Source organism: Cherax quadricarinatus, chromosome 8, assembly GCF_038502225.1.
Source record: "Cherax quadricarinatus isolate ZL_2023a chromosome 8, ASM3850222v1, whole genome shotgun sequence".
Lineage (NCBI taxonomy): Eukaryota > Metazoa > Arthropoda > Malacostraca > Decapoda > Parastacidae > Cherax > Cherax quadricarinatus.
The window spans coordinates 16619224-16642379 of record NC_091299.1 but is presented as its reverse complement, the minus strand read 5'-3'; the positions used below and the strand labels follow the sequence as shown (position 1 = coordinate 16642379).

Genomic DNA, 23156 nt, shown 5'->3' with positions numbered 1-23156 from the left:
TACTTCCTATCTCCTGGACTCAATTGTGGTGGCCATATTGAATGGTGTGTGGAAAAAAACACTTTCACAAATTTGCCAGTGCTTGCTATAGATTCAACGTAAGTCCAAGACATACACCTGGGATTTCATGGGCCAGGGATGTTGGAATTGGAAATGCTGCTGAGACTGATGTGGAAGAATTATTATTATCTCATGGGGAACTCTTTCCAATGAAAATTTGATGCAATATGGAGAACAGATGACCGTGTTGGAGGATAGGATGGGAAGAACGAAAGCCCTAAAGCATCCGAGGATTACGTTTAAAGTTTTAAACCATTTTTAAACACATTTGGAACTCTTCACGAGTTCTTTGGTATGGCGGTCAACAGCGTGTTGCAGTACTTCATAACACTTTTAATCAGTAAAACCTTCAAAAGGAAAAATTTGTAGGTTAATCTCTCTACAGCCAAGGTAGCCCAGAGTTTAAACTTGTAGTTACAGTAAGATGCTTTACAGCCAAGAAAACCACAGTTTGATCCTGGGGTGGGTGGAGATGGTAAGTATGTTCCCTTAAACCTGTTGTCCCATTTCATCTAGCAATAAATAAATACCTGAGTGTTAGCTGACTGTTGTGAATTGTATCCTGGGAAAAGAGAGCTGGTGACATTACACCTTAGACAGGGCTAGGATTTTAAATGAGCCAAGGTAAGATAACACATCCTAGCCTATACAATTCAGCTGTTTATCTATATGAAAAAAGTAGTTAAGACTTTCTGTATTTACAGTAAGACTCAACAGCAAGGCAACTGTAGAGTTGAGACCAGAAACTACAGTAAAGTCTGCTGCAAGCAGTATTACCTCAGCAACAGCCTCCAAAAGCTGATCTCTCAGATGAGGCAAAGAATTTTATTCTGTTTCTGACAGTAAAACCCAGCTCTCCACCACACCTTCCTTCATGTGCAACAAGCTGACCATTTTTGTACAGTCTTTTTATATATACTTTTGACTATGCTGTAGTTTGTTTCTTGGATACTATATTTGCCATTAATGTACAATAGCAGGACTATAATTCAGAGTTTTTTCTTCCAAGAAAGTTTCATTAATTGTATGGAAAGACATGTTCTAAAACTCTCTATAACATTTAGCTTCACCCTTTCATTGTCTCATGTAGATCTGTGTTACTGAGACCATGGCTCCTATGTGGATCTACTTACATCTTTATCATAGCGCCCTCAAATATGCTGAGAGTGGTAAAATTTGGCTTAGATGTGATCTGTATGGTGTGCATACACAATAAAAAAATCCTGCCCTATGTATTGAATGATGGGAACAGCTAACCTTGGACTTTGTGCTTGAGTTAAAATAGTGACTTTGAGATGTTTCCTAGGGTGACTTTTATGGAAATGATTTGAAATTGACTTCATAGTGGTGGAAATACTTTATTTTTGGTAATTTTCCTAAGGAAAAGTAGGGCTGTCCACCTTCTCCCATGTCTGTTTTCTGGGTTTTTATTAGGTCTGCTTCACGTATTCGGATGATTTAACCCTTAAATGGTCCAAACGTATATATACGTTCTTTCACGTAGCACCCCAAACGTATATATACATTTCATTTGTCATTCATTCAACATTGGCACGATATGTCTGAGTCGCCTAGACATGAGAGAATGGGTGTGCGCTCTCAGTGTGAGCCATATGAAACAAATTGGGGACACCTGGGTACCACATGCTTTTTTTTTCCTATAAAAAAATTTTTTTTCTCCCAAAATATTCGGAGCGCTGCGCAGGTGAACGTATATATACATTTGGAACGTTTAAGGGTTAAATCATGACCAAGCAGTCTTCGCTATATTTTATTAGTCAAAAAATAGGAAAGTTTTGTGTGATGATGGATTCAAAATACAGGCCAAGTTTATATAGGAGAGGCCTGGGGACATGATTAATGAACAGAGGAAAGGTTGTTTTACTAGCTGGCATGCCTACAGCATTTCTTTTAGACTGTTTTGAAATTGGAATTTGTTGAATTTTGTGTAAAATTGGCCAAATTACTAACTTCTGGTCTCTCTATGGGCAGTTACTGCACTCAGTATAGTATGGAAGACAGACAAACAACATAGCCAGGAAATGGGTGAGTGAGAGCACTAAAATAGGCCTCAGGGAGTAAAATTACAATTGCATAAGGTACTCCCCAGCCACCAATTTTATGTCTGCATCCATAAGTTGGTATTTCAAATTTTTGCACTTTTGGGGTTATTACCTTTAGAAAAATATTCTGTACCATTGTAAAATATAATTTTTTTTTTTAAACTGCAATACACGGGTCAATTAATTTTGGGGTTTGCAACCATTAAGAAGTTCAGGAAGGTTTTTGATCAAAGCACTAATATACAATACCAACAAGCTGATAAATAGGGTACACATGCAACACCTGGTTTTGTTCATCCTGAAGATGGTTCACCAACTTGTGGCTTTATGAAGGGCCTGATAATTTTTTCTTTTACTGTCTCCAGTTTCAGCTCCTTCAAATAACCTCTGTATTGAATTGATAAAGCCACTGATTGGTGAAATGTCTTAAGAATAAAATTCTCCAGGTGTTGTACATGCGTCTTATTCATCAAAGGCTTTCGAAGAAATTTTAAAGTTGGGAATTGCTATACATGTGTAGTATTTGTCTTGACAAGTTACTATTATGCTTTATTTTCAGAAACTTTCTGAGGAAAAATCCACTTATGCTGTACATGTATTCATGCATACTGTACTTGTGTACCCATACTTAAAATACCTTAAAGATATATTAGATTTTTTATTATCAAGTAAGAACTCCTTAATCCTTTCTTGAGTTAGGTATTACAATAATATAATAATATATTTTTATTTACTAAAAGTACATGTACAAGGTATACAGGCCTAGCTAACATCAATGACGTACTACTATATAGAAAGCCACTTGTTATGATGAGCATTTCAGGCAAATTAGGTCAGTTTTGTCCCAGGATGTGACCCACACCAGTTCACTAACACCCAGGTACCCATTTTACTGATGAGTGAACAGGGACAGCAGGTGTCTTATGGAAATACTCCCTAATGTTTTCCAACCTTACTGGAGGAGATTCGAACCCCGGACCTCAGTGTGTGAGCTGAGTACACTAGCTTTTTTTTTTTTTTTTTTGTTAGGGAGAACATGAATTAAAAAAAGAGATGCAAATTTTAAATATTGTATACAGTGAACTCACATTAAGTTGTAATAAACAACTATCAATGAATAAACAGAAAGATGGATGAGAGACTTGAACCTTGGTCCATAAATTGACAGTCCAGTGCTCGCTCTGCTGTCTCAGTCATTGGGCTTCTAATACTGTATTACAATGGACCATTGGTTATCGGCCGTTCCACTTATCAGCCAACTCGGTTATCGGCCAGGTTTTTGGCTTCCGGTTATCTGCCGTTATTTCACTTATTTGCCATATGGGACATTTCAACCTGCTGCCACCAGCCGCTCACGTGTCAGTCTCGCTTTGCCTCTGGGTAAGTGAGGAAGCTTCTGCTCATTCGTCCAAACATTTCACTATAATATGGAGGGAGGGAGTGTAGCAGGCAGGGAGTGTAGCAGGGAGGCAGGGAGTGTAGCATGGAGGGAGGGAGTGTAGCAGGCAGGCAGGGAGTGTAGTAGGTAGGCAGGGTGTAGCAGGGAGTGTAGGAGGAAGGCAGGGAATGTAGCAGGCAAGCAGGGAGTGTAGTAGGGAGGCAGGGTGTATCAGGGAGTGTAGGAGGAAGGCAGGGAGTGTAGTAGGGAGGCAGGGAGTGTAGGAGGAAGGCAGGGAGGCAGGGTGTAGCAGGGAGTGTAGCAGGCAGGCAGGGAATGTAGTAGGGAGTGTAGGAGGAAGGCAGGGAATGTAGCAGGCAAGCAGGGAGTGTAGTAGGGAGGCAGGGCATAGCAGGGAGTGTAGCAGGCAGGCAGGGAGTGTAGTAGGGAGTGTAGGAGGAAGGCAGGGAGTGTAGCAGGGTGTAGCAGGGAGTGTAGCAGGCAGGCAGGGAATGTAGTAGGGAGTGTAGGAGGAAGGCAGGGAATGTAGCAGGCAAGCAGGGAGTGTAGTAGGGAGGCAGAGTGTAGCAGGGAGTGTAGGAGGAAGGCAAGGAGTGTAGCAGGCAGGCAGGGAGTGTAGGAGGAAGGCAGGGAATGTAGCAGGCAAGCAGGGAGTGTAGTAGGGAGGCAGGGTGTAGCAGGGAGTGTAGCAGGCAAGCAGGGAGTGTAGTAGGGAGGCAGGGTGTAGCAGGGAGTGTAGCAGGCAAGCAGGGAGTGTAGGAGGAAGGCAGGGAGTGTAGCAGGGAGGCAGGATGTAGTAAGGAGTGTAGCAGGGAGGCAGGGTGTAGCAGGGAGTGTAGCAGGCAGGCAGGGAGTGTAGCAGGCAGGAAGGGAAGTAACCCCAGAGAGGGCTTTGATACCTGAAGTCCTTATGGAGGGGGATTCCCCTTCCAAACAATAATCAGTCCTCCCTCTTTCCTTCTCCGTCTTCCATAAGCCAACCAGAGTCTTCAATAAAGGTATGTAATAGTGATTTGAATGTTCATTTATTTATTTTATTTAGTTCTCATTGTTTTGTGTATGTAAAGCTATAATGAATCTTTAAAAAAATATATTTTTTGTTAATGTTTTTGGGTGTCTGGAATGGATTAATTGTACAGTGGACCCTTAACCAGCGATGGCATCGATTAACGATAAATCTGACTAGCGATACATTTTAACGCAAAAATTTTGCCTCAACTAGCACTTAAAAACCCGACCAGCGCTATTCGGTCCATACGAGACGCGTCCACTTTGGCCTGAGCGCACTTCGCTTGTCCCTTGGGTGCCAGTGTTTACAAGCCAGCCAGCCACCGCGGTCGCTTCCAAACATACAACAGCTGGAACATTTCATATTATCACAGCCTTTGTAGTGATTGCACCTGCAAAATAAGTCACCATGGGCCCCAAGAAAGCTTCTAGTGCCAACCTTACAGCAAAAAGGGTGAGAATTACTATGGAGATGAAGAAAGAGATCATTGCTAAGTATGAAAGTGGAGTGTGTGTCTCTGAGCTGGTCAGGTTGTATAATAAACCCCAGTCAACCATCGCTACTATTGTGGGTAAGAAAACGGCAATCAAGGAAGCTGTTCTTGCCAAAGGTGCAGCTGCTGCTGCACCACAGTCAGCTGTTGTGGCTGCACCACCATCAGCTGTATTACTCAAAGATGTGGAGAGAGTGTTGTTGGTGTGGCTTAACGTGAAACAATTACCGAGAAACCATTAACCCCGGGGGTTAGCCACCCAGGATAACCCAAGAAAGTCAGTGCATCATCGAGGACTGTCTAACTTATTTCCATTGGGGGTCCTTAATCTTGTCCCCCAGGATGCGACCCACAACAGTTGACTAACACCCAGGTGAACAGGAAAAAATGCCAGGAACTAGTGCTCATATTGGTGAGGTTAGTGGGGAGGATGTGGAAGAGTTGGTGGAGGAGGACAATGAAGAACAAACCACTGATGAGCTGCTAGATCATCTTCAACAGTAAGAGGCCACACCTGAGGAAACTGCTTCGGAGGAGGGGAGAGAGAAATTGAAGAAGTTGCCTACTTCAAAGATTAAGGAAATGTGTGCAATGTGGCTTAAAGTGCAAACCTTTTTTGATGAAAATCACCCTCACACAGCTATTGCAAGCTGTGCTGGTGACTATTACACTGACAATGTTGTGAAACACTTTAGGATAAAGGAACGAGAGGTACAGGCCTCTATGGACAGATACGTTGTGCGACAGAAGTCCAGTGACTCTGAAGCTGGTCCTAGTGGCATTAAAAGAACAAGGGAAGTAACCCCAGAAAAAGACTTGCTACCTCAAGTGCTAATAGAAGGGGATTCCCCTTCTAAACACTAACAAGCTCAACGGGCTCCCCTCCTCCCATCCCATCAATCATCACTAGATCTTCAATAAAGGTAAGTGTCATGTAACTGTGCATGTCTTCTTCAGTTTGTGTGTATTAAAATTAATATTTCATGTGGTAAAAAAATTTTTTTTCAATACTTTGGGGTGTCTTGCACGGATTAATTTGATTTCCATTATTTCTTATGGGGAAAATTAACTTGACTAACGATTATTTCGATTAACGATGAGCTCTCAGGAACGGATTAATATTGCTGGTTGAGGGTCCACTGTATTTACATAAATTCTCATGAGAAATATTATTTCGGTTTTAGGCTGACCTTTTGGAACGGATTACGGCTGATAACCAAGGGTTCGCTGTACTTCCAATTCCTCTCTGTTAGAAGCCCAGTGGCCAAAATGGCAGTGTTGGACTGTCAATTTATGGACTGCTGTTTGAGCCCCTTGTCCATCCTCTTGTATATTCATTGTATACAGTGTATATAACAAGTAATCTTGTGAATCAGGAAGTAGAAAAGTTCCTTCTGACCTATTTTTTCCTTATACTTTCCAAAGACCATAATCTTGTCTTTGTGCTTACCTCCTAACTGATTCAGGATGACAAGTTACAAGGAGGGGTGTTAATGTTGCAGTTTAAAAACTGTAGTGTAAAGCACCCTTCTGGCAAGACAGTGATGGAGTGAATGATGGTGAAAGTTTTTCTTTTTCGGGCCACCCTGCCTTGGTGGGAATCGGCCAGTGTGATAATAAAATAAAAAAAGTTACGTACTGACACCAATAATGCTCTTTTCTGTCATGTTAGAGATCACAGTCTGGTCCTCTGCTAAAACTGTCTACCCTACTTCTGACTTTCACAGTCGCTGTCTTGTTGAATCATCCCTTATTCACATCTTTCCTTGTATGAATCTTACTCTTGCCTTTATCTCTGTAGATGCTTTCCTTTCTCCTTTCTCATTACATTGTCAGATGCTCTGAACGTCAGAACACATTTGACTAAACCTGATCCTTTCTTCTCCTCTTTCTGCTTCTTCTCCTTTCCTATTTTTCCTTTTTCTTTCTTTGTTTTTTCTTTCTTCTGCCTAAGGTTGTCCTGCCCTTCAGTTTCCCTCCCATCTCCATGTTTTTGTTCCTACGTCTTGTGGGCCCTTAGCTCTCCTGCAATGCTCCTGTTTCTTCTTTGACTGACCCCACTCCTACTACTTTTGCCACTGCCTTTACTTTTGTCTTCCTTCACCCTTCACTTCTCATTTCTATATCTTGTCCCACATAAACCACTCTCCCTACTTTATTCTACCACTACTACTGCTACTGCTTTCACTATCAGCCTTATCTCTATCACTACGACTTTTTCCTACCTTTCTTGGTCCTGTCCCTGTCTGCCCGCCTATACTGGCTCCCTCTATCTTTCATGTTAGCGTGACTTTCTAAATAGTTCAAGACAGACTGAAATGTCGTCATAAGCTGCTTCTCTCCAATGTTCGGGTTATTTGCGTATTTTTCTAGTCATGGGATTTGCAGTTTTGTTCTTCAGAACTAAACTTTATTATATGCTTTTCTTTTCACTTAAAGATTCAACATTATTACCCAGTATGGAGAATATTCATTGCACATCAAGTTAACACTTGTTACACCTTTGAATTCACAGGTTCCGGAAGAGAATATTCTTGGACAATTAGGGCAAGGCTACAAATACGCCATTGAGATGCTCAATGAGGGCCGAATTGGTATTGGTGCTCAGATGGTAGGACTTGCACAAGGTTGCCTCGATTCTACTGTACCTTACATTCTCCAACGAAAGCAGTTTGGGAAGAGGCTTTTTGATTTTCAGGTATTGTACATTGTGCTTAATCTGATGTAATATGTAGAACAAAAATTCTGAGTGTTATAGTAGAGATCCCAGATGGTAGTATTCTAGTAGTATGTTCCCAATTTTATAGATGTCCTATCCTGCCTTATAGTAACCTTTTAGCATCTTATCATAACATTTTCTCTTGCTAATATACAATATGGTAATACTTGTAGCATTAGTATTAGATGACAGTTACAATTGTTAGATTCACACAGGTTAACAAGCAAATTTTATTAATGATGTGGGAATTGGCTTTCTGTTTTTGGTAATAAAATGTGTCCTCAGTTTTCCCTTCTGGAAATTTAACCTAACCTTTAAAGAATCCTGAAATCTTTCGTACTATCCAACCATTTCAAGTTTTCCAGTCTCCTTTTTTCCACTCACACTAAATATTCCCTTGTGAATACAGTATTACTTATTTTGAACACCCCAGGTGTTTCAGATCACACTCATGAAGTTACCAAATTTTATATCCACGAAACTGCATTATAATGTTTAGTGACCGAATTCATGAATGTGTAAACTCAATACTGTTTTTCTGAATTCAGTAAATTTTACAAATTTCCATAGTAACTTAGCAAACACAAATGCTGGGTTTCAGTTCCTGGACTCATTATGTGCCTTAATTCTTTGACAAGTGTTGATTAATACATTAACCGAAGTGATGTCATTTATTAATACATTTCACTTGTGAGTACTTTTTCAGTACTGTACATAAAAAAAATGAAATACTAAAACCTTGAATAGTAATCTATGGTGCAAGAGTCAGGTGTATAAGTCAAACATGTCAAGGTTTAGGTTTAAGAGAGATATTGCAGGCAGTGTACCAGCCCACATTATACTTACTTTGTTCATAAACATTGTGCACTATAGGGGTTGCTACTGTGATCATCATTTGGTAGATGAAATCAATCACATCAGCAAAAATCAAACATTTCTGCTACTTTGACCTCAGTTTCAAGCCATTTTCAATACTATAACCAATCAAAATCATCTCAATGTCTGGAATATATCTTCCATTTTGTCAAATGAGACCAAGAAAGTGCAAATACAACTGTAAAAAAACATACGAAAAAACACTGCAAAGTTGCTGTTTTGATAAAAAAAATACGGTTGCAGTTTTTTTTCTAATGCACTGCGTGCTGCAAGATTTGTTTTATGTGGTGCATACTTACCACATAGATGTATTCATTCATATCTAGGCCCAAATTACTGCTCACAGCTTATCTGAGTGAGCTGAGTTCAAGCTGTAGAACTATGGCTTGGACCCTGGCTTCAAAGCCATAGAACTATGGGACAGACCCTCAAAGGGTTAAAAAGAGAAACTTCTGTTTTTTCTTTTAGGCCACCCTTGCCTTGGTGGGATACAGCCAGTTTGTTGAAAGAAGAACTTGATAAAGCCAATTTGTAGTGAAACATACCAATAAAGAGTACCCTGCAGTTAGTGTCTTACTCACCAGGATGACTGATCAAGTTCATATCTGTTATGTATTTGAAAAAGCCCATCTATGGGTATACAGTGGACCCCCGCATAACGATTACCTCCGAATGCGACCAATTATGTAAGTGTATTTATGTAAGTGCGTTTGTACGTGTATGTTTGGGGGTCTGAAATGGACTAATCTACTTTACAATATTCCTTATGGGAATAAATTCGGTCAGTACTGGCACCTGAACATACTTATGGAGTGAAAAAATATCGTTAACCGGGGGTCCACTGTACTTGTACCAACAAAGGACTTGAGAGCAATCAGTGTTTCTGTCACTACTTGTGGGTGTTATGCCTCCAGTTTGCACCGATCTTTTGCCTACTGCTCACAGGATGGATATGGGGGTTCATAATAAAGATATTAAACAAGATGTCAGCATATGTAAAATTTAGATAATTGTCTTGGAGATAAGCTACTTTATTTGTTACTTGAGATGTTTTATAAATTTTTGTTGAGAAAGTTTTAAGATAAGTAAACCTTTTACAGGCTATGCAGCATACTGTTGCTTATTTAGCAACAGAAATTGAAGCTGCTCGGTTACTGGTGTACAATTCTGCTAGACTGAAGGAGGCTGGTCATCCCTTTATAAAGCAGGCAGCCATGGCTAAACTATATAGTTCAGGTATGTCTTAGAAATTCCATGGGGAAGTGGAACAGAATCCTTCCTCCATAAGCCATGCGTGGCGACTAAAATGCCGGGAGCAAGGGGCTAGTAACCCCTTCTCCTGTATATATTACTAAATGTAAAAGGAGAAACTTTCGTTTTTCCTTTTGGGCCACCCCACCTCCGTGGGATACGGCTGGTACGTTGAAAGAAGAAGAATGTCTTAGAAAATAATGTTTTTGTAGTCAATTAGATTACATTTTTTCTTATGCAGTTTACATTTTGAATAATTGCCATTGTTTGTTAGTGCATGTGAAATATTACAAATGGATTTGTTGGGACATCCTTCTATTTTTTCTTTATTTTAGGTGACTGCTTCCTAGTACCCTAACTAATTCACATCTTGTTTAACTTCACTGATCTTTGGTTTTCAGGATGGGCTAAAATACTGAATTAACCAAGATCCAGAGGGAAAAATGAGTGCCTCTCAGCTCTATGTTAATTTTCGGCACTTACCAGCTCTTTTCATAATTTATTATAATAGATTATGCTTAATGTCAAATATGTTTATTTTTTACATTTTTTGTTTTTTTACATAAAATCCATTTCTTTTATATTAACTTAAGAGTACACTTCTTTTTTCTCTTGAGACATTGAAGGCCTTTTTCTTTTTTTGTTATCTAATTACATGTTTGTCACAGTTACCCCTTAAACTGTCCAAAAGTGGATTTATGTTGTTACTGCTAGCATTTCAAATGTAAATCAACGTTTTATTTTTCCTGTCTTCAAATTTGGCATGATTGACCTAAGATGCCTGGTCAGTATAGAATGGGTCTTAATACTTGGTGGGTGCAGTATTAAAAAATCTGGGACCACTTAGTGCCTTGTGGGAGCACCAGTTCAATTGTGTGCCAGCTAGAGCAAGTGGCATAACAGACACCAGGGCTTCACTGATGCCATGTTGTATTAACACTTCCCTTTTAAGAGGAAAGTAATTATGACCCTGAGTTTAGTGGCTTTGAGATGGATGTGTCCACAAGTGGTTGAGGAAATATAAAAAAAAACGATAATAACCCATTTCTGGCATCATCCTGCCAGAATGCCCTATAACTATGCCCTAAGTAAAGAGAAACGATTCTGGAATGTGTAATACGTACTCGGCAGGCCGGCTGGCTAGGTAGGTGGCTGGCTGGCTGGCTGATTGACTTTGGCTATCTCTATCTCTGTCTATCTCTCTGTCTTTGTCTATCTCTGTCTCTGTCTCACAGGTACACATAAGTATGGTTATCATACATACAGCCTCTCCTCACTTAACAATGGAGATAGGGGCCTAAGACCCTGTCGGTAAACGATTTCGTTGCTAATCGAGGAATCGCCCCTTACAGATGCATGGCGAACTGATAAAGAAAATGCCTGGAACCAGTGCTGATGCTAGTGAATTTAAGGCCAGTAGAGGCTGGTTTGACAGATTTAAGAAGCGTAGTGGCATACATAGTGTGGTAAGGCTTGGGGGAAGCAGCAAGTTCAGACAAATGTGCTGCTGAAAACTTCATGAGTGAATTTGAGGGGTAGATAGAGACTGAAAAATTTAAACCCCAACAGTGTTCAATTGTGATGAAACAGGCCTGTTTTGGAAGAAAATGCCAAAGAGGACCTACATTACTCAGGAGGAAAAGGCACTGCCAGAACACAAGCCTATGAAAGACAGGCTCACTCTTTTGTTCTGTGCTAACACTAGTGCCAGCAAGTCTCTTCAATGAAGGTAAATAAATGTTATTTTAAATGTTTATTTAAATTTTAATTTATCTGTATAATATACATATACAGCAGGGCCCCGCTTTACGGCGTTTCACTTTACGGCGTTCCGCTAATATGGTCATTTCAAATTATGACCAAAACTCGCTATACGGCTCCCCCCACCTGACTTTCTAATACGGTCACCGCGCCCCACCTTGTTTGTTTACATTCTTCGTGAGCTCAGTAAGCACTAAGTCTCCAACATAGATCTACGTTCACTTGTATAGCGCTCCAAACGTAGATCTACATTTTTTTTGCATAAGAAAGCATGTAAAATAGAACATAGATCTACATTCGGAGTGCTACACAAGTGAACGTAGATCTACATTTGGACAGTTTAATGGTTAATTTTTTTTTTTTTCTTCTTTTTTTTTTCAAAAATATTCAGAGCTCTGACAGTGAAAAATATAGATTTATGTTTGGACAGTTTAAGGGTTTGGACAGTTCTAGGCTTATCACTACAATTTTTTTTTTTCTACAGAAGTGGCAACACGGGTCACCTCAAAATGTATTGAGTTAATGGGTGGTGTCGGCTTCACAAAAGATTATCCAGTCGAAAAATTTTACCGTGACTGCAAGATTGGTACAATTTATGAAGGGACATCTCACATACAGCTTAACACTATTGCAAAGCTTTTGGAAAAGGATTATATTTCATAGATCATTTGGTTGCACCTAGAATGAAAGAAACTGTGTGTAATTTGTTCTGTTTAGATAGAAACAAATGGTCTGCATAATATTCTACCCAAAAAATTTTTTTTCAGGAAATTCATTCCAAATATTCACTAGAAGAATTGCTGTGGCTTTAGAGTCTCATTCTTTGAATTGCTTACAGCTAAATCTTTAAAAAGATCATGTATGATAGACTGTAAAGTAGTTTGTATAGTGTAATATATATGAATTATATTTGTATTTTGTAGGAATTTATTTTAGGTTGTGTGAATCATAGATTCACACAACCATAATGTGAAATTAACAGTATTTGCCATGTAAATAATTAAAAAAAACTGATTGCTACACATATTTTCAAAATTGAGGAACCATGTGCTAGACCTGTAAGAGTCAGACAGTTCCTGGGAACTGGAAGGTAATCAGGTTGGCATAAGTAATCTTTCATATGAAAATAGATTGAAAACCTTGAATCTGCACTTTCTTGAAAGTTGTAGAGTGAGAGGAGACATGATTGAAGTATACAAGTGGAAGACTTATAAATGCAATATAAATGGAATACTAAGGATTTCCAGTTAATAGAAAAATCAAAATAACATATAATTGGATAAATTTTGATTTGGTAAGAACATAAGAACGAAGGAACACTGCAGCAGGCCTACTGGCCCATGCGAGGCAGGTCCAAGTTTCCAAGTTGACTTAAGGGAGGAACACGGCAACCGTCCTGGTAGCACAAGCTAATCAGGTCCAACTCACACCCACCCACACCCACTCATGTATTTATCCAACCTATTTTTAAAGCTACACAATGTTCTGGCCTCTATGACTGTACTTGGGAGTTTGTTCCACTCATCCACAACTCTATTACCAAACCAGTACTTTCCTATATCCTTCCTGAATCTGAATTTTTCTAACTTAAAACCATTGCTGCGAGTCCTGTCTAGGCTAGATATTTTCAGCACACTATTTACATCCCCTTTATTTATTCCTGTCTTCCATTTATACACCTCAATCATATCCCCCCTAATTCTACGTCTTTCTAGAGAGTGTAGATTCAGGGCCCTTAGTCTATCCTCATAGGGAAGGTTTCTGATACATGGGATCAACTTTGTCATCCTCCTTTGTACATTTTCCAGAGCATTTATATCCATTCTGTAATACGGTGGCCAAAACTGTGCAGCATAATCTAAATGAGGCCTAACCAAGGATGTATAGAGTTGAAGAACAACCTGAGGACTCCTATTATTTATGCTTCTTGATATGAAGCCAAGGATTCTATTAGCTTTATTGCGAACACTTATGCACTGTTGTCTTGGTTTCAGATTACTGCTAATCAGAACTCCTAAATCTTTTTCGCAATCCGTAATATTAAGATCTACATTATTTAGTTTATATGTGGCATGGTTATTGTCCTGTCCAACATTTAGAACTTTGCATTTGTCTATATTAAACTGCATCTGCCACCTCTCCGACCACTGCATCAGTCTACTCAAATCTTCCTGGAGTGCTCTAATGTCCTCTTCAGAGTGTAGGAGAGTACTGGCTAAGCAATAGATCTGCCTGATGAGTGAAACAATCTGCCACAGTCATTGGAGCTACAGCCTTGGGTGGCTTAAATAGGTTAGACAAATATATAAGTGAGAAGGGGTTGGATTTGAATCAGACCTTTCTAAAATGAGTTATTGAAGGTAAGTCCTTGGGAAGCTTCAGGAATAGTTTAGACAAATATGTTGGTGAGAAGAGTTGGATTTGGAAAGGACCTGCCAAGTATGAGCCAGTAGACCTGTGTTTGATCCAAGGAAGGGGATGGTAGCTCCAGTTCCTTGGATTCAAGAGCTGTCACCAGCTTCAAGGCACCTTTCATCGCTGGGACCATGTTTTGTAAAAGTTGGTATAAACTTTTGGTAATAAACACCAAGTTGGTTTAGAAAGACACATAAGCAAATACTAGGATATATTTATTAGAAAATGTTTTGGTCCTGGGACCTTGATCACTTCTAACATAGAGAGGTTAAAAAGACAGTATATGTAGGCGGTGCATTGCAACCACCTACCCAATGACACAGGAGCCTCATGATCTCATTGTCTACCTGTTTTCATCCCAATATGTCATTCTTCAGGTCACCATACGTCACTCACACCTCACTCTCTGCCTATATATACTTTCTTTTTAACCTCTGTATGTTAGAAGTGATCAAGTCCCAGGACCGAAACATTTTCTAATAAATATGCCCTAGTGTTTGCTTACATGTTTTTCTACACCAGTATAAAAGGTATTTATTAGGGACTTTCTATAACCTTTATTTGGTTGACATCTGAAATATAATGTCTGTATTTTTTTTTTTTTTTATTTATTTATTTATTATCACACTGGCCGATTCCCACCAAGGCAGGGTGGCCTGAAAAAGAAAAACTTTCACCATCATTCACTCCAGCACCCAGAAGGGTGCTTTACACTACAGTTTTTAAACTGCAACATTAACACCCCTCCTTCAGAGTGCAGGCACTGTACTTCTCATCTCCAGGACTCAAGTCCAGCCTGCCGGTTTCCCTGAACCCCTTCATAAATGCTACTATTTGTATTACAGAAATTAATTGAATTGTGTATTATGTCTTGTAAATAATTGATTTATTAGTAACCATAATTTTAGTTTTGCTTTAAATTGTCAGAAATTTTGTTTATTGTATAGAAGTATGATATACATTATACTGGTATTGTGCATTGACATTTTCTCATTTTCCTATAGTTATTTTACAGTTTAAATTAATCCTTGATTTTATTTTTATTGGAATCGAGTCAGAGGGATATCTATTCACTGATGATACAAACAGATGAGGACAGGGAAAGGTTTCAAAAGAATCTGGACTATCTCCAGGGTTGATCAGATAAGTGGTTACTTGAGTTCCACTCCAGCATATGCAGTGTAATGAAGATTGGGGAAGGAGCTAGAAGACCACACACAGGGTATAGACTCAGGGGGACAGAGGCTACCATTCTCATTTAGAGAGGACATGGGAGTAAGCATAGTGCCTGCCATATCACCAGAGGTTCACATCAACCAATTAACCTCTATAGCCAGTGCTTACCTGGCAGATCTGAGAATGGCCTTCAGGAATCTCAGCAAAGAGTGATTCCAGCTGCTTTATACAACATAGGACGATCTTGGAATTTGCAGCACTAGTATGGGGCCCACACCTGACAAAGCATGTTGAGAAACTGGAGAAGGTACAGAAGTATGTAGTGAGACTAGTTCCAGAGCTAATGGATATGAGCTGTTACAAGGAAAGGCTAAAATAATTTAATTCTAAAGACCCTGGAGAACAGATGGACCAGGGGAGACTTAACAGCATACAAAATACTCGGAGGAATTAATAGGACAGACAGGGACAGGCTGTTGGAGAAGTGGGAAACAGATACTTTGGAGCTCAGTTGGAGGCTAAAAACAGATGAGTCACAGGGATGTCATGAAGTATTTCTTCAATCTCACGGTGGTCAGGAAGTGGAATGACCTCACTGAGGACGTGATGGAGGCAGACTCTATGCATAGTTTCAAGAATAGTTACAATAGGGCCCACAGGGGTAGGAGAGAGAATTAATTTGGCAACCAGCAACTTGGGATGCATGGCCAGGAGTTAAGACCTGTTCCCTGCAATCCCAGTAGGTGAGTACTGGTTATGCCATTGAACAATGAAACAATTTTCATGTTTTTTTTTTTGTGATGGAAATTTAATTTTGAGAACCCACTAGAGAAATAGTCTTATTTTTTCTTAGTGTCAGTTGATAGTGAACACACATGTAAATATAAATAACCTTATTCCTAGTTTTTTTTTTTTTTTTTAACACAGCAGTTTACCACCGAGGCATGGTGACCCAAAAAGAAAGAAAAAACTTTCATCATCATTCAACGCTTTCACCATCATTCATACATAATCACTGTCTTTGCAGAGGTGCTCAGATATGATAGTTTAGACATCCCTCCAAACTGCCAATATCCTAAACCTCTCCTTGAAAGTGCAGGCATTGTACTTCCCATTTCCCGGACTCAAGTCCAGCTAACTGGTTTCCCTGAATCCCTTCACAAAATATTACCCTAATCACACTCCAACAGCTCATCAGGTCCTAAAAACCATTCGTCTCCATTCACTCCTATCTAACACACTCATGTACACTTGCTGCAATTCCAAGACCTTTGCCCACAAAACTTCCTTTACCCCCTCCCTCCAACCTTTTTGGGGATGACCCCTACTCAGCCTTCTACCCCAATAGATTTATACGCTCTCCAAGTCATTCTACTTTGTTCTATTCTCTCTAAATGACCAAACCACCTCAACAGCCCCTCTTCAGCCCTCTGACTAATACTTTTAGTAACTCTACGCCTCCTAATTTCCACACTATGAAATCTCTGTATAATATTTACAACACACATTGCCCTTAGACACATGTCCACTGCCTCCAGCCACTCCTCGTTACAGCATTTACAACCCATGCTTCACACCCATATAAGTGTTGGTACCACTATACTCTCATACATTCCCTTCTTTGCCTCCATGGATAATGTTCTTTGTCTCCAGATACCTCAGTGCACCACTCACCTTTTTTCCGTCATCAATTCTATGGTTAACCTCATCCTTCATAACCCATCCATTGACCAGTCAACTCCCAAATATCCGAAAACATTCACTTCTTCCATACTCCCTCTCTCCAATGTGATATCCAATTTTTCTTTATCTACATTATTTGATACCCTCATCAACTTAGCGTTCACTTTCAACTTTCTACCTTTACATACCTTCCCAAACTTGTCCATTAACCTTTGCAACTTTTCTTTAGAATCTCCCATAAGCACAGTATCATCAGCAAAAAGTAAATAACAAAAAAAGGCACAATACCATGACTGGAACGATACACAAATAACCCGCACATAAAAGAAAGAAGCTTACGACGACGTTTCAGTCCGACTTGGACCATTTACAAAGCCACACTAACCAGAAGTAGAGCAGGATGGCTATATATAGGCAGGAAGAGGTGGTGGTAGTAGTAGTAGTAGTAGTGCAAGAATGGTATATAATACCGACGAGATGAAATTAAGACACATGCGCAACACCCGGGAATCTCTATCGTAGACGTTTCGCTATCAAGCCAGCCACTGGATGCCGAAACGTCCACAACAAAGACAACCAGACGCCGCGCATGTGTCTTAATTTCATCAGTAGTAGTAGTAGTAGTAGAAGAGGTAGTAGTAGTGGTAGTGGTAGAAGTGGGGAATAAGGAGGACGAGCCAGTCAAATACAAAGGAAGGGGAGCACTGCAAGAGAGCTAGGTGCCCACAGAGGGAGAGCAAGCGCACAGAGGTGCGTGAAAGGGGAAGTGGTGAAATAAATGGAGAAGGAGCAGAAACACGAGACAGAAGAGAGAAAGACAACCCAGAGGAGAAAAAGGAAAGAGGAAAGGGGAAGAGGGAGAAGAAGAAAAAGAAAAAGAAAAAATGAGGAGTCAGGTTAAGTCACGGGTGTTCTGAAGTTTGGAGCATTTTACAATGTAGTGGGAGAGGAAGGCATCTACAGAGACGAAGCCAGGGCTAAGATTCATGCAAGGAAAGTTGTGTATTAGAGAGGATTCAACTAGACGGCGACTGTTCGAGTTGGAAGTAGGGAAGACAGTTTTAGCAGAAGACCAGTCAATAGGATGGCTATGATCTCTGACGTGACAGAAAAGAGCATTGTTAGTGTCGGCAAGCCTAACACTATTTTTGTGCTCCCTAAGTCTGTCAGAAAGAGATCAACCAGTTTCTCCGAAGTATTGAAGAGAACAGGAGGAGCAAGAAATAGAGTAGACACCAGGAACATCTGTAAAGGGAGGAGAGGTATGAACGAGATTAGTGCGAAGAGTGTTAGTCTGGCGGAAGGTAAGCTTGATGTCTAAGGGACGGAGAGAATTGTTGATATTAGAAAGACCGGAAATGTAGGGAAGGCAGAGGATAGAAGAGTTCCCAGGAGTAGAGAGTTTTGGAGAGAAGAAATTGCGTTTAGCATGTGAGAGGGCAGAGTCTATGAAATGGGAAGGGTAGCCAAGATGGGAAAACGAATTATGAAGAGTGGAAATTTCTGCGCACTAATCTCGTTCATACCTCTCCTCCCTCTACAGGTGTTCCTGGTGTCTACGCTATTTCTTGCTCCTCCTGTCCTTTTCAATACTTCGGAGAAACTGGTCGATCTCTTTCTGACAGACTTAGGGAGCACAAAATAGTGTTAGGCTTGCCGACACTAACAATGCTCTTTTCTGTCACGTCAGAGATCATAGCCATCCTATTGACTGGTCTTCTGCTAAAACTGTCTTCCCTACTTCCAACTCGAACAGTCACCGTCTAGTTGAATCCTCTCTAATACACAACTTTCCTTATATGAATCTTAGCCCTGGCTTTGTCTCTGTAGATGCCTTCCTCTCCCACTACAATGTAAAATGCTCCAAACTTCAGAACACCCGTGACTTAACCTGACTCCTCATTTTTTCTTTTTCTTTTTCTTCTTCTCCCTCTTCCCCTTTCCTCTTTCCTTTTTCACCTCTGGGTTGTCTTTCTTCTGTCTCGTGTTTCTGTTCCTTCTTCATTTATTTCACCACTTCCCCTTTCACCCACCTCTGTGCGCTTGCTCTCCCTCTGTGGGCACCTAGCTCTCTTGCAGTGCTCCCCTTCCTTTGTATTTGACTGGCTCGTCCTCCTTATTCCCCACTTCTACCACTACCACCACTACTACTACCTCTTCTGCTACTACTGCTACTACTACTACTACTGATGAAATTAAGACACGTGCGGCGTCTGGTTGTCTTTGTTGTGGACGTTTCGCCATCCAGTGGCTGGCTTGATGGCGAAACGTCTATGATAGGGATGCCCAGGTGTTGCGCATGTGTCTTAATTTCATCTTGTCGGTATTATATACCATTCTTGCACTACTACTACTACTACTACCACCACCTCTTCCTGCCTATATATAGCCGTCCTGCTCCACTTCTGGTTAGTGAGACTTTGTAAATGGTCCAAGTCGGACCGAAACGTCGTCGTAAGCTTCTCTCTTTTATGTGCGGGTTATTTGTGTAGCAAAAAGTAACTGTGTCAACTCCCATTTTGTATTTGATTCCCCATAATTTAATCCCACCCCTCTCCCGAACACCCTAGCATTTACTTCTTTTACAACCCCATCAATAAATATATTAAACAACCATGGTGACAATACACATCCCTGTCTAAGACCTACTTTTACTGGAAAGTAACCTCCCTCTCTTCTATACACCCTAACCTGAGCCTCACTATCCTCATAAAGACTCTCTACAGCATTTAGTAACTTACTACCTATTCCATACACTTGCAACATCTACCACATTACACTAAGTGCCCCCTTCAAGGCAGGTGAAATTGCTGATCTGGAGAGTGTGCATAGAACTTTCACAACACACCTAAATTATTGGGAATGGTTGAAGTCCCTTGATTTGTATTCCCCTGGAACACAGGTGAGAAAGATACATGATAATATACACATGGAAAATCCTAGTGGGACTAGTACCAAACTTTCACATGAAAATTACTCCCTATGAAAGCAAAAGATTCGGCAGGAGATGCAACTTTCCCTCGATGAAAAGCAGGGATGCCACGAGTATACTGAGAGACAACATAAGTATCAGGGGCCCAAGATTGTTCAACTGCCTTCCAGCACACACAAGGGGGATTACCAATAGATCCCTGGCTGTCTTCAAGAAGGCGCTGGACAGGCACCTAAAGTCAGTACCTGACCAGCCGGGCTGTGATTTGTACGTCAGTTTGCAGGCGACCAACAGTAACAGCCTGGTTGACCAGACAGACCCTGATCCACCACAAGGCCTGGTCTCAGACCAGGCTGTGGGGGCATTGACCCCTGAAACCCTCTCCAGATATACTCCAGGTGTGGCCTTTGAAAGTGAAATTCTCTGACATTATCACTCTCAGGTCCTTCACATTAGTTTTTCACTCTGTTGTGTGGTTGGAATTTGTTTTATACAGCTCCCAACTCAAACAGTTATGTAAGTGTATTATTGTAAGTGCTTTTGTAAGTGTATTTTTTGAGGGTGTGAAATGGACTAATCTAATTTATATTATGCCTTATGGGAACAAATTCATTCAGTAATGGCACTCGAACAGCCTTCTGGAATGAATTGTGGCCGAAACTCTGGGTACCACTGTACTCCGATGCAGTTTTGATCTCCTCAACTTTGACATATCTCTGTCTATGTCAGATATGAGGATAAGGAACAGAATGGGAACAGAGCTTTTCACTGTAGCCATCTCAGACTTTACTCTGTTCACTATTACTCTTTGTGTTCTATTTGGTATAAAGTTATAGATCCATCTACCAGCTTTTCCTGTTATTCCTTTATCATGCATTTTGTGTGCTATTACACCATGGTCGCACTTGTCAAAGGCTTTTGCAAAGTCTATGTATACTATATCTGCATTTTGTTTATCCTCTGGCACATCCAGGACCTTGTCATAGTGTTCCAATAGCTGGGACAGTTAGAAGTGACCTGCTATAAACCCATGTTGCCCTGGGTTGTGTAATTGAGGAGTATGTAGGTGGGTGGCAATCTTGCTTCTTCGAACACTTTCAAAGATTTTTATGGCATGGAATGTTAGTGCTATCAGTTTGTAGTTCTTTGCTATTGCTTTACTGCCACCTTTGTAGAGTCGGACCGAAACGTCGTCGTAAGCTTCTCTCTTTTATGCGCAGGCTATTTGTGTAGCAAAGAGTAATTGTGTCAACTCCCATTTTGTATTTGATTCCCCATAATTTAATCCCACCCCTCTCCCGAACACCCTAGCATTTACGTCTGTTTTTAGTGACTGTTTGACAACTGATGTCCATGCTCCCTCTCCATAGAATGCTGAAGGCGGAGGAGGAGCCAGTCAAATATAAAGACAGGAGCACTGCAAGGGAGCTAGGAGCCCACATAGGGAGAGCAAGTGCACAGAGGTTGGGGGAAGGGGAAGTGATGAAATAAATAATGAAGGAACAGAAACACGTGACAGAAGAAAGACAAAAGAGGAAAGGGGAAGAGGGAGAAGAAGAAAAAATGAGGAATCAGGTTAAGTCACAGGTGTTCTGAAGTTTGGAGCATTTTACAATGTAGTGGGAGAGGAAGGCATCTACAGAGACGAAGCCAGGACTAAGATTCATACAAGGAAAGTTGTGTATTAGAGAGGATTCAACAAGATGGCAACTGTTAAAGTTGGAAGTAGGGAAGACAGTTTTAGCAGAAGACCAGTCTATAGGATGGCTGTGATCTCTGACATGACAGAAAAGAGCATTGTTAGTGTTAGCAAGCCTAACACTATTTTTGTGCTCCCCAAGTCTGTCAGAAAGAGATTGGCCAGTTTCTCCAACATCGTCGTAAGCTCCTCTCTTCTATGTGCGGGTTATTTGTGTATCGTTCCAGTCACGGTATTGTGCCTTTTTTTTTTTTTTTTTTGTTATTTAGAATCTTGTGGAACTGGAGAAGACTCAGGAGTAGAAGAGTGTGAATTTAATAGCCCCCTAATCTTAGAATTCCAGCCGAATGCTTATATTAGTCAGTCCCGAGCACAACTACAGTTCACATATTGATTGTTTTTTCATCTCATATCTTCTACCCATCAAGTGTGCTGCTGTGGCCAAGTACTAGTACAGCCGAAACCCTGAAAGGGTTAAATACCAACAGTTTTTTTAAAAACAAGTTCATATCTATATAGAATATTCTTGAGCACTAATACAGTGGGCTTAGAATTAAATTCATATATTCATAAAATCATATATTCACATACGGTGCAGCATATTTGGACGAGAATAGCAAATCAGATGGAGAAAAAGCAAAGGTACCTGAGCTCTTGTATTTAGAGACTACAGATCTGCAAGGTTTTGTGTGCTTCCCTCTTACAGTTTACTAAACTAATGACACCACTATTATGCATAAACACAAAACAAATAATGCCTGCTAGTTTTCTTAGTCTCAAGTTTAGTACATGTACAAAGCCACAAAGTGTTACATATATAGTAATTACATTTATGGTGTTTTACCAGTCTGGTCTTTGAGAAAATATTTATACTGTATTGTAAATTAATTCATTTTTAGTCATTGAAATAAAACGTAAACTTAATTTAAAATAAAACTGGTTGGTTAATGGGATTTTAAAGCCTAACTGACTACACTAGGATCATTAAGGTTGTGTGTTACCTTATCACCAGACAAGAATACTTTAACCCATGAAATAGAGATTAGAGTACACTTTTAGTATATATACACAGAGAGGTACACTCCTTGGGAATTCATTGGAATTCATTACCTGTAAATATAAAAGAAACACTACCTGTTTATAAATTCAAGTCTCTACTCAAAGATCACTTACTCACCCAAAACCAAATAAATACTGAATAACTGAACCTTATAAATTGTATATCTTAAATGTTTCTCACAATTATATCACATAAATGTTAAACCTAAAACCCAATCTAACTTTATTATTTTTTAAATACACTACCTAACAGAATCCTTCATATGACCTGTCTTTGTAATACTCACTTGTGCTTTATAGTAATCTGTTTACATTAATGTTTTATCACTGACTTCATCATTGCTTAATTAATCTTAAGTTAATTTTAAGCCAGCCCGTAATGCTATGCATAGTATAAGTGGCTTTGGCATACTGCTCTTATCTGTATTTTTTTGTACCTCTGTATGTGTGCACAAATTTATAATAAATAAATAAATAAAAAACTCGTATAGAATTCCAGGTTAGGTTAGGTAAGGTAAGGTAAGGTTTGTCAGGAAAGAGGACAAGTGTTTCTTGATGTGG

General features: G+C 40.0%; 1 protein-coding gene across 3 annotated transcripts in view; it reads left to right on the top strand.

The window, feature by feature from the left end:
• Positions 1–15027, top strand: part of LOC128685388 (short/branched chain specific acyl-CoA dehydrogenase, mitochondrial) — a 43825-nt gene extending 28798 nt beyond the window's left edge. For 2 of the 3 annotated variants that reach the window (XM_053771913.2, XM_053771911.2), the window contains exons 7-9: positions 7540–7722; positions 9720–9855; positions 12116–15027. In XM_053771913.2, the coding sequence (XP_053627888.1) occupies positions 7540–7722; positions 9720–9855; positions 12116–12294 (498 nt within the window). In that variant the 3' untranslated portion in view covers positions 12295–15027. Of the gene's footprint in view, positions 1–7539; positions 7723–9719; positions 9856–11222; positions 11623–12115 lie in introns of those variants that run through there. The other variant, XM_053771912.2, reaches the window with a different exon arrangement.
• Positions 15028–23156: the final 8129 nt, after the last annotated feature.